Source organism: Chaetodon auriga, chromosome 14 (assembly GCF_051107435.1).
Source record: "Chaetodon auriga isolate fChaAug3 chromosome 14, fChaAug3.hap1, whole genome shotgun sequence".
In the NCBI taxonomy this organism is placed as follows: domain Eukaryota; kingdom Metazoa; phylum Chordata; class Actinopteri; order Chaetodontiformes; family Chaetodontidae; genus Chaetodon; species Chaetodon auriga.
The window spans coordinates 17,592,939-17,605,636 of record NC_135087.1 but is presented as its reverse complement, the minus strand read 5'-3'; the positions used below and the strand labels follow the sequence as shown (position 1 = coordinate 17,605,636).

General features: G+C 41.3%; 1 protein-coding gene across 5 annotated transcripts in view; it reads right to left on the bottom strand.

The window, feature by feature from the left end:
- Positions 1-1,670: 1,670 nt before the first annotated feature.
- syt14a (synaptotagmin XIVa) overlaps positions 1,671-12,698 on the bottom strand; it is a 37,810-nt gene continuing 26,782 nt past the window's right edge. For 3 of the 5 annotated variants that reach the window (XM_076747953.1, XM_076747951.1, XM_076747950.1), the window contains 5 exons: positions 10,835-11,106; positions 10,302-10,751; positions 9,723-9,912; positions 8,936-8,992; positions 1,671-6,169 (listed from right to left, as the gene is read on the bottom strand). In XM_076747953.1, coding sequence (XP_076604068.1) covers positions 5,856-6,169; positions 8,936-8,992; positions 9,723-9,912; positions 10,302-10,751; positions 10,835-11,106 — 1,283 coding nt within the window. In that variant the 3' untranslated portion in view covers positions 1,671-5,855. Of the gene's footprint in view, positions 6,170-8,935; positions 9,005-9,713; positions 9,913-10,301; positions 10,752-10,834; positions 11,107-12,698 lie in introns of all 5 variants that reach the window. The other 2 variants (XM_076747952.1, XM_076747949.1) reach the window with 1 other exon arrangement.

The following is a 12,698-nucleotide window of genomic DNA, read 5'->3' as shown; positions in this document are numbered from 1 at the left end:
TTTCATGGCTAATTTATTACTGATCAATAGTTTGGTCTGTAAAACAAGAATGTCTTGTTTTGTCCAACCATCAATCAGCCCCAAACCCAAATATACTAGATTAACAGTAATCTCCCACATTTCAGATCATGATACTGGGTTGAAATGGTTTTCAATGATTAACCAACTGTCAAAATAGTTTGTCAGTCAATCAACTAATCTATAGGACAAATACTGTTTCTTGCTCTGATCAAAATTGTTGCTGATTTTTTTCACATCAACCAATCCATTGACATACCATTTCATTAATATGACTTATTTCTCATTTTTTTAAGCTCACTTACGTTACCATAGCCCTACATCACCAGCAGTACTTGCTTTTCTTTTGCATTCATTTTTTGTTATTCTCTAAAAAGATCACAGTAATGCCACTTTTTCGAGCCTGCACACTGAATTCATAATGGCCATATTTCCGACAGCACGTGAAGGCAATCTAACACTTTTTTTAGACGGGTTGTGTGTTGGAGATCTGCTCTGCAGGGATGTGACCGACAAAGAGAGGGGAGGGTGCAAGTCCCTCTCATCTGTCATGCATTTCCCCTTTGATTCTGCAGCAGCCACTGAATCTTATTTTCCAGCATTTCTCCCCCTGAGCGCTTTGTTCTGTGTTCAGCGGTGGAATGTGCTGGAGAACACAGTTAATTGTAAAAACCTTATTTCTCTGATCTTGTTTTCTCTCGCTTTCACCCCCCCAATAAAAAAAAAAAAAAAAAAAAAAAAAAAAAAAAAGCTAAACGACCTGAGAAAGATCCAGGTTTGTGGCAGGATCATACAAAGCAGGGGTGTCAATTCAGTCAGGCCGACATCACAGCAGAGTCTCTGCAGAGTGGAACAAAAAGCCTTGGCTCAAAAGTTATTGTCTGTGTGTGTGATAAAAAGCAGCTCACAAAACAATCGGCTACGAAAAAACAAGTAAGAAAGTGATCTCTAACGAGCCTTCTCTTCTTTCTTTTCTTGAAGAAAACAAGGAAAACGATTAAATGTGAACTCACTTAAGGAAGGTGTGAAAGGCCGATGAGTATACACCTGATGACATTCATCTTTTTGTGTTCTCCATGTCTTTTTCCCCAGTGTCGCACAATTCCACAAAACCATCCTCTCTAAAACACACCTGTTGGCCTTGAATATTTCTTTACTTTCAACACTTCAGTAGCTGTATCTCCCCACAGGGCACAAAATGTTTGTTTTCAAATGGGTCTCCACTGTGCAAGTCAACCACTCCCCATGAGAGCTGCAGGCAATCTGCTTTCCAAGACAAACTCTGTCGCACTCACAAGGATTCACATGAATTCTTGGAGTTTGGAATTTAACAAAGAAAAATTCTAAGTATATAATTTTTGAGGTTCAAATTTGCCAAGCCCTGCCAAATAAACCCTAAAATGCAATTTTTGCTCCACCTGTTGGTTGTTTTGTGGCGATGCGCAGGAAGCTACAGCCTGTGGACTTAAATAACTGCATTAGGGCAGAGCTGCATGACTGAAAACTGAAAATGAACTGAAAAGGCTGTGCAGAATACAAATTAGTTTGTTCATATCAACACTAGCACAATCGCTTTAGGGTAAATGTCAGTATGGTAACACACACACACAGATGTGACAAGATATGGTCGAAAAAAACTGCTCCAACACAAGCCTCTTTTCTCTTTTTTAAACAATAATATCGTCACATATAAATTCTCTCTATCATAAATCAATTTGTAAGACATTTTACAAATCAAACTCAGCCTGAAGAAGAAAAGTACATTTACAAGTACATTAAGACACTGTGACACAAGGTTTGCTGAGTGAAAAACAGTAAGGCACCGATGCCGTCGGGGGCAAAGGTCGTTTCCAAACCAAAGGAAAAACATCACCAGTTAAAACCAGCATTAAAAACCAGATTTTTTCAAAACGTGTCAAGAAAATGAAAGCCAAATGAACAATACTGCAAAGCATAAATATATTGTTATACACATACTGTGTATTAAAACACGTTTTAAAAACCGTATCAGTGGAACACATCTTGTGAATGAGCAAGACAAAGAGCTGAAAGAGTGTTCGACCTGGACTTTGTGTTGTTGTACGGAAGCAAAGAAGGGACAAAATAAGTTGAATAGAAAAAACATTTGATTTAAAAATGAATGAATGAAAAACGATTAATTAAACACATGAACCACTACTGAATACTTCACGTTTAGATGCCACACAATTAACAGCACATATTTTAATTTGATACACGACTTGATTTCTATGTTAACTTATGTGGCTTTTTATGCCTCCATGCAGCAGCTGATTTAGACCTGAACTGATCGGAATTTGGTGGTCAAGGTCAAAGGTCAAGGTCATTGTGACCTCACAAAACAAGTTTTTGGCCATAACTCATGAATTCATAAGCTAATTCAGACCTTGAAACTGGATGTTCACTGGAATCGCACATGTCAATATAGTTATAACTTCCATTTTGCCAAAAAAGACACTTGATACCTTTTTATCAAATTCCTTCTGTAGTCTTCATTACATGTATTATATGAGTGCGACTGGTAGAATGATTGGTGAAGGCAAACAGCCATGAGATGATAATTCTAGTTTGACCTAATATGCAATTTTACACCTGAAAGCGACCTGCTGAGTTTGAGCAACCTGAATATAGTTTTTCTTTAATATTTTCCCTGAAAGCAAATTGAAAATCATCTTTCTGAAGATGTACAACTTTTTTAATTAACTGAAAGAGGGGAATTTAAACCGAATAAATTCAGATAAATGGTTATCAAAATAAATTCATTGCACTGTGACTAAATTTCACAGCTCGGTCTTGAGTTGTTTGCGAGATTTAAATCTTAGTGGCCTTTTTTGCTTCCATATTTGATTGCATATTGATTGTTTCAATGTTCAAAAGTTAAGTGGATAACTGGATATGTGGTGATCTCAGGAAAGTTTTTAGATTTTAAATTCATTTTCAATTTGCAAATTCTTTCCACCATCATTTTTTGTTCACCATTCATCATCCAGGTAGAAATCCAAGATGCTCAAAAAACAACTTCTTCTCTGATAATCTGGTTGTGGCGATGGAGCACAGCTGCCATCAGACACCCATTGATACAAGATCACACTTTAAAGCCATTTCTTTTTCTGCTGATTCAACAAGATTACTCCTTTTTCTACAGGTTGTTGAGTGATGAGATCAAATGATCCAGGTTGATCAAAAAAAAAAACAAATATCGCACGAGCGGATTTTTCCTTTTAGCCGGCAAATTTGGATTCAAACGACATCGCTCTTCGTGTACAAGTCAGCTCCTGCCAAGCTGTGTTTCACATGGTGTGTTTCACTGTTGTGCTGTAAAAGCTGTGCTTCTGTTTCACACTGTTAAAAAGCATCAAAGCTGAAAAGTCTTGACAGATTGTTTGGAGATGAGCTCTGCGTGTCTCCATCACATCCCTCTCGGGTTTAGAGAAGGAAATGTAAAGAGGACCAGAGCAATAGGACACAACTGTGTTACTTTCCCTCTGAAAACATGAAATAAAATAACAGAATAAACAGTAGCAATCCAGAATAGTATTGCTCACAAGGTGGGTTAACATTTGATTCACTACTTAACTGTCGTGACACAATTTCCTCCCATTATTGATACAAAAATAGATAAGAAAACATTTACTGTATATAAAGTATATGGCAGACAATCAAGAAGTGGGTCACTTTGTTCTAAACACCAGTAATTAAATTCAGAAATTGTCACACCCAACAAGAAAACGCAACAGCTACCTATATCAAAGCCCCCTACACCCCCTTTACTGTACCTCTCCAGTCAACACACACACACACGCACACACACATCCACTTAGTAAACACTGCACAAAGCTAGCTTTCACCACAACCACAGGCACAGTAAAGAGTAGGCTATATGTATTTTCTGTTGTCTCTAAATGAAATGAAGTGAGAAGGTGGCCGCAGCTAAAAATACCCGCGGCTCCTTAAAGTCTGAATCCCCTTCAGTGAGGCTGAGTGGTGCTCTGCTGGGTGTGCTTTCTGGAATGATGGATGCAGGTCTGTGTGCTCTCAGGGTGTGTCTCTTGTCTGTTTTTGTACTGGGTCCACTTTAAGAAACCTATGAACGGACTAAACCATAAGGCAAGGGATTGTGTGCGTGCAGCCACAGCACTTATTAGCACCAGAGCAGGTAAAGGAGAGTTACAGGTACATTTTCATTCTCACCTGTTCGCTTTTCCTGCTGTGATGTGTGTGAAGTTATTTTTACACAAGAGATACCCATAAAAAAAGTGTCTTCAATTTCACTGAATATGTCTTTGACATTCTGTGTGACTTCTGAATAGTGGATGGAAACTCAATATCACACAACTACCACAGTAACTACTACACTTTTCTATATATATAACATATCTCTGTCGGTGCTTCCGCAAACTGTTTTTCCAAAAATATCCAACAATGTGAAAAGCTCCAGTCTTCTCAGGGAGCTGAACTTGATCTAACCGTGACACTTGCACTGCCGGCGGTGTCAGGTTATATGTCATACAATTCATTTGCCTGACAAAAGGGTCTAAAATTACTTAGGCATTGTGTTGTTTGCTTACGCTGAGGTGCAGACGATGGTGAGATGTTTTGCCTCAGTAGTGTCGACTGAGGGAGTTTCGTGAGTGCAGTGTAGTAATTCAGCTCAAATCTCCAAAATAATTCTTCATAAGCTCTCTGAAAACATGTCCAAGTTGGCCACCACTTCCTAGACCTTCAAAACATCTTTCAACATGCCTCCAAACCCAGAGTCCAGCACATGTTTGAACAGATAATTGGAATGAATTTGACACACTGAGATGTGGCGATTTAAGGTTATTAAGCAATAATCTGCAACAATTACAATGTGGCGATTTAACCTAAATTGTATCCGTATTATATGTATGTCTCCTCTGGACAGAAAAAGTGGTGTGTTTTATGTTTCTAGCCCAAAAACGATTTGATTGTGATTAATGAATGAGGAATGGGGTGGCTGGCATGAGCAGTGATGGTAGCTTCATGTAGCCACACCTCTGGCTTAAACAACAGACATCTGGAGAAACTCAAACTCAAGAGCTAAGGGGAAGAGTACGATGGTGTTTTCCCTCAGGCAGAGCAGGGCACTGGTCCTCTTTACTGGTGTAACAAGGAAGTTGCTACAATTATCTAGCTAGCTGGGAAAAAATGGAAAAATGGGATTCCTGATATTATGAAAATTGGTTAAAGCTCCTGAAAAAAGTTATTCTATGAAACATTAAATATTAATCAATAAATGAAGAAGCAACAGCTCCAGCTTCTAAAGCAAAACTATCTTCCTGGTCAACCTGGCAGAAAAACTAAAGAGGAGGGCCACGTTTCACCAGAGCTGCAAACCGCTCCTATAAGATTAAGAATAATCCTGATATCAGTTGTTTGAGGTGGAGATGTGGGTACACAACATTATCAAACAATAATTTACCAAGCAATGTCATCCGGAACCTGCTTCTTGGAACAGGTCCCAGGTCACAGACAAAAACAGTGTGTGCCATCTATCCAAACTTAAAGGTCATTACAAGGCGATCCATGGAAAAATGACATCACAGTCAGAGTCTAATCAATGGCTGTGAGTGATTTTACAAACAGTGGCGTGGAAATGCTCATGCCATGCACGGTTGAACAACTCTGAGTGCAGACACACGTTTTTCTTTTTTTTCATGGCCTCTGACCCTGCGTGCCTGGACGTCTGTCACGTTGCTGTATTCCAGCTGAATTGATCCATTTCTCGCTCATCTGGGAGGACAGCTGCTATGTGCAGTTATTCTCACGCACGGTCTTCACTTACTTTCGTCTTGCTGTTAGGACTCCAACAAACTGTGCCAGCGGCAAACCTGCTGTCCTTTAGACTCTTTCATCTGAGTCCAGTGGGTCAGCTCCTCCTCTCCAGAGCTGTTGAGGCCGAGCGAAATCCAACCAATCATCTCCTTGCGCTTCATGCTGCGCTTGTTGTAGACAGAGAGGATGAGCGTGACGTCCGACAGCTGGAAAAGAGCTACCTGGAAGACAAACGTCTCTTTGTAGGTGGGGTTGGGCTGACCTCGACAGATGGACGTCTTACACTTGGACATTTCGTGGCCCATGGAGTTCAGTAAGGTCAGCTTGACATATGTATCTGAGCAAGAAACAGGTGGAGGACACAATTAGAGGGGAAATGAGGCAAACCTTGTCACGGTTTACAATGCTGAAACATTCAAACTGCTTTCAGGACCGACTTCAGGAACAGATCATTTGTGCAAAATCCTTATGTGTCTCCCGAGTATTCTGTTTGAATTAAAGCATTACTACCTGCTGCAGCTGTGTGTCCTCTGCAGCAAAGTATGACACATTTCCTCCACAAAGCATTTGTTCTTGTGATAATGTCACTGCGGTTGATGTACGAGATCATGACCACATAGGATGCGGTTTTCTCCTGATCAAACACAAAGCGCTGCTGTGAGTGTTCCTGATAACAGAGAGCGAGGACTCAAAGGGTGCAAGGAGCGTTACCTCAGCCTTGTTGCTATGCAACTACTGCATGTCTAACCTGAAGTAAGGGATAATGCTGAAGATAAAAATGGACGGGAAAAAGTTAGTAACATGTCTGTGTGTGTTTAGAGGATGAGGAGCCTCTTCTAAGACAGATGCTTAAATGAATGCTCCTCATCAGGAAAGCCCTCCAGGAGCTGCTATTATTTCCTCTGACTTTGACATAATGTCAGTGTCACGACATGACGCGTGCACAGCTTTTTAGAGCCCAGAGCAGCGTCCCAAAAAAAAACAAAACGTGCTCTGTCCAAAACATGAGTCACATATTTAGGAGGAGATGCACGCCTGCTGCAAATAAATGACAATGTTCAAAAACATATACTCTGTGACTGGTGCACAGTGCTAATGCATCATGACAAGGGCATTAATCAGCTGCGGCACGGAAAATGAAACCTAGCTGAAGAGCCATATAATCAAAGAGAATCAAGCTACATTATCAGCATTCAAGAATTCAGATGTAGTACAGAGCAGTTACGCTATTGCTAATCTTGGTCTGTGTGACATTTCCCAGCTGATTCGCTCCTATTTTACTCTAAATGAGCGCGCATTCCTAAAAAAAAACATAATTCCCGATAAACCTCATTCATTCAACCCCAAAGAAGAGAAAGGAAAAGGAAAAACACTGCCATTATCAAGTGATGCAGCATTCACGCTTTCCTCATTCACTCCTCGTTTCCATGCAGAAATCATGATGTAAACTGAAGCCACAAATCCAGCTGAAAGTAAAAGAGGCAAGACTGGCAATCACAATGGGTCTCTGAGAGTGTTTCGCCCCTCGTCTACAACCATACTCCATAATAATGCTGTGTATTATGTTCCTGTCTAAGAGGGAGTATAAGGAATGAATTGCCGAGGCTTTCATGCTGTCGAGTGCCAGCTGCCTTCCAACGCCGAGCTCACCGCCTCAAATCACACATTCAGTTGCTCTCTTTGACATAAAAGCACAGTGAAAAAAATAGCCTTGATTTCTTTTTTGACTGCTGCTGAATGGGCTCCGCAGAGCTGTGGATGTCTTAAGTGGTCAGTGGCGGCGATGCATGGCTCTTTGGTATTGTTGCTGAATGAGAGAGGCTGCGACTGATGATTAACTTGACTTGTCGGCTTGGTACTGTTTTGAAGTGATAGAAAAGGAGCTTTGAAATTGCTCTGCATCTTTCACCGCGCTCTTCCCACTTTGTGAGGCGCACAAAGTCAATCAAGGCCTTCATAAGCATTTTGCACAAAGATTTTTTTCAGTGTTACCAGATGTGACTATTTTCTAAATGCAATTTGAAGACTATGCACAGTATGTGGATATGCTATTTAGGAAAGCACAAACAATATCAAAATCTGGCAGCTAGTCATTAGTTACAAACATTCATGAATACAAGGAGCACAGCAATTAATGGGAGGACAGTACAGTGTGTCTTGAAGATGAATATTTATGCTCCTCTCTCTCACAGAAGTCCTGTTTTTGTTTCACGTGCTGTAAGCAGAACTGGAAAATGTCAAATTACACCCAAGGCATGCCAAAGAGTACTGTTTGAATACAGCCAGCAGTCAATGCATTTCCCTTGAGCTGGCCATTAGCCACCAAGCAAACTGTATTGAGTTAGCATGAAAAATGTTACTTCTGAGTGAAAGCATGAAAGACGTCCAGGAATCACGGGCACAAACACAAGACCCAGGCAGTGGAGAGTGTTCACAGGGCTGCATGCACAACGAGACAACATACACATTCCACAATGAAGGTTTACAACAAGCAGCTATCTCCATGGATGCATGGCCGAATTTTGACCTGCGTGTGAAGAAGTGCGCCAGATTTTACTTTTGGGAAATAAGCTTGTTTGCTTTTTCTTGAGATCTGGATGAGAAAACTGACAGAACTCTCATGTCTGTCTGTTAAACGTGAAGTTACAGCCAGGACAGGGGTAGCTTAGCTTAGCATAATGACTGGAAACAGCTAGCCTGGCTCTGTCGGGAGCAATATCTGATTAACAACAACACCAATGTGTAAAAATTGTGTTTTTTATAACAGTGTGCTGAACCATTTCTTGGCTGGGTGCAGTGATAGCCAGGCAGTTTTTACTAGCTTCAGACAGAACCAGGCTGGCTCTTTCCAATCTTTATGCTAAGCTAAGTTAGCTGGCTGCTGGCTGTAGCATCACATTTACTGTATAAACAATCTTATTCTTCACTTTCCTCATAAATCATTCATTTTTCCAAGTATGTCGTGAGGAAAGCAGGTAATTAATAAAATGGAAATTACAAGCTTGGTGAAAAATCCTTTGTATTTGATTGGGTGCCTCCATGAAGATAGTATGAAAAGGTCTAGAATTCCACAACAATAGCACCAATAGGGACAGAGACTCACCTCTGATAATATAAACCTGTCCACCTATCAAGTGTTTTAGACAACAGAACAGTCCATCTGACAACAAGGGTTGGACAGCAGTAAGAAAAACAACGGACCAAGATGTCAAAAAGGTAGTAGGGTGAGAGAGCGTCAGGTGCAGACATAACAGAAGATGCAAGGAAAGAGAAACAGGATCAGAAGGCCAACAACATTGCACAAAGTTCAACAACAGGCACTTTTTGTTTGAACTTGCTGCTCGGATGCCTGGAAACTGACTGAGGAGGCTGACTGGGAAATGAGGGAAACCAGGGGGTCAAACCAGAGGAAAACTGAAAAGCAGGTAGAGCAGCTGAGATAGACTGGACTATCTCGATTTTGGAGAAGCTATAAGCTGTGCATACTTGTCTCTCACTAGGCTGTGAGTGGATAAATTAAAGCAAATAACATTTACTTCATATCTGTTTAGTATTATGTTTTTATGTTAATGTGTATACTTGTATACTGACAGTACAGCTGACTTAAGGGCTAACACAAAAAAGATGTTGGTGGCCTGTGTGGCTAACCTGTACAAGTTTTGACCGAGGATTGGTGCAGAAGAACAATATCACTAGTTGTGAGAGGAGCTGAAGAAGCAGATTAGGGTGTTGTTACTATCATGTAATTCGTACTGTGTGAGGCTGCCTCAACATAAATCCCTATGCACAGGCTCAACTTGTCCTCTCCTCGTGTGACACGGGTCAAAAGCTTGCTCCTCATCACTGCTCTTTTGGAAAATGACTAAAATAAAACGTTTTAGAGTACTTACTGGGTGGCTTGTTGGCAGCAAGGTTTTTGAAATGGATGCCTTTGATGATCTCTACAGAGAGACGTCCTGTCGTGGCGTTGTACACCAGGCCCACGAGGATCTCTGGTGTGGAAATCTGACTGACCGACTGGAATGATGAGGCGCTTTCACTGCACGTCATATCTGAGAGACTGACCTGGGATTCACCACCCTGAAAATGTTTGCAGTCGTTCAGAAAATTGTTCACTGGCATGTAGAACAAACATCACAGTCGATCTGAGGAAAGAGTTAGGGTTCTTACTTTCTATCACCACTTTAGTTTGACTCCTATGAGAAACAATAAAAGTCAACTAATACATGGAACATTTCTTGTAGAATATCCTAATGAATACTTTGCGAACCACCACGAATGAATTGATTGTTGTTTTATTCCCTGGTGTGAAATGGAGGCGATGTCACGCCACCATCTATTCCTCAGACTGTATAACCTCATTCTGAAAATGTTATCCAATCACACGAAAGATCAATCAGCAAAGAGAAGCAATTAGTGAGGTGTTATGAGAGCGCTTGAAAGCCAACACCTGCTTTGATCTTACTTACCGGGAGAGCGCAGCATGGGTCTAATATGACCGGCACAGACATTTTGCCCTGAAGGTTGAGCTTGGTGAGGTAGAACACCTTTTCCCCGAGCACCTTCTCTTTCTTCATCCGCCGCATACTATAAAGGCGGAATCGGATGGCGTAATTGCTGATCATTTCTGACTCCACATTGCTAAAGCGGAACGTCTCTGTGAAGATTGGGCACGGGCCTCTCTGGATTCCCGTCTTCGCTCTCTGCTTCTTGGTGGGCAGCAGCACCAGGTGGACTTGCCAGGAGATGTTGCCAGTGCGTTTTAGGGCGGGAAGGTCTGTCACTGCCATAATGGTGACCGCTAGCTGCTGGTCCTCTGAGTCAAAGTCAAACACCACGTCCAGAGTGCCGTATTTTGCAATTGGATCTGGTTCATAACCTTTGGGGAGCCGAGCTGCGGATCCACGGGCTGACATGTCCTAAAGAAACCAATGATATGCTCAATGTGCAATCAAAACTTGAATATACATCTCCAGTCATACGTTGCATCATGGGTATTTACCTCTGGGCTGAGGACAGCTGTACTGTCGCTGGGTACATCCTCCTCGTAGCCCTTGTTGAGGTAACTCTCGGTCTCGTGCCCGTCACTGCCCTCACTGGGGCATTTGCCAAAGGAGAGGTGGGGACTGCCACTGGTGTGGGACAGATCACACTTGGCGTCTCCCAGGTCGGACAGCGTACAGGACATCCTTGGAGAGCCATTCTCATCCTGATAAGGAGGCGGCTGAAGCTCATCCAGTGGCGGTGTTCGTCTCATCCTCTGGATGCAGTTGGCTGGTTGAAAGGGAAAGAGACGAAGTATCACAATAATAAACATAATGTTATAATATAAGATTTTTATTTAAACCATGTGGAGAAAGCCAATCTTTCACTCACAGACACAGCAGTGCTTTATCAACGCTAATGTCAGCTGATCGATTGGTTGGTTGCCATGAAATTTGGTACAGACGTTCAAAGTCCCAGAGAATGAAGCATACTGACTTTGTTGATCCTTTGACTTTTCTCTTATCCTGTTAAATAGCTCACCATCTCCTTGACTGGTTGGATTGGTTCCTTGATGATATATTGTACAGACTTTTGCGATACTAAAAAAAAAAAAAAACAGCTGCTGCAGTGAGGTTCTAGCTCGCAGGCTGACAGACAGAAACCAGAATGGTAAAGCCGCACATTCATAACTTTGACGTTTTTATTTCAGTGTTCAAATATTGACACTTCAACAATCTGCCTTTCTTAGGATCAGGAGTCTTCTTCATCCTAAAGTGGGCGATTTGCCCAAACATCAATCAGTATAAGTCGAATATAAGTTGAAATAAATGCATCAAGGTGTGAGCGTGTGGCTTTCACAAGACACAAGAAGAAACAGGCTGAAATAAAAGCTGAGAAAAAACAAGACAAAAAAAAAAAGATAAACTGAAATGTATTGTGCTGATCTAAAGGTACCCTAAATTTCAAGACAACCCAACGTCAAACACATATTTTTAGCTTTGCTTTAAAAGTCAGACATGTCCAGATGTGTGCAGCACTGTAACTAAAAGCAGCCTCCCCGTCTCTGGATTGAAGATGTAGTGAAGAGCATCATTCACACCCTAAGCTGGTAAGTATGGCTCTTATTTAGAGGAATATTTTCATTTTTTTAACAACAATGCCAGATAACAGGAGACAAGTCGGTGAGCGAATGCGTACCCATGTTGTAAAGAGTTTCCAGAATGAACGCTAGATTACAGCAAAGCAGAGGCTGAACTTACCGACAGTGAAGCGCTCATTACGAAAGGATTACACAGTCATTAATGCATATGTGGCTCTGACATTTTCTATTTACTGACGTTAAATTAGAGTAAATGTTTAATCTGGAGTTGCACCTCAATGTCATAATGTGTGTCATTCACGTGATTCTTTATCAGTGACGCACGTTTTCACTGTGAGAAATGAAACTTGCTCTGTCCGTCCTCTGTGGCAGGAATCTTTTGAATGAACAACCTAAATAAAACATCAGGTATGCGCCATTAAAGGACCGAACTGAATACTTCTTAATCTGCCACAGATTTCATGCCTCTCACCTTTCTAAATGATTCAGTTGCCTGGAAGGCAAAGAATGAGGCTGTACTCAGAGTCTCCGTGGCGCGTATAAAGAACCTTGAATAGTGTTGTCAGCTGCATTCTCAAATCTGCCTCCCTTGTCCAATTTGGATTCACAAAAATTGAGCAGCCGATGCTAATACTCCCACAGGGACACTGGCGAGGCTTTAAAACCCAGTCTCTTGCAAAAAAAAAAAAAAAAAAAGAAAGAAAGAAAACAAAAGACGAAGAAAATAACTTGGAAAAAAAAAATCCTCTTCTTTTTCTGTCTCCTAACTTTTTGGAAAAGC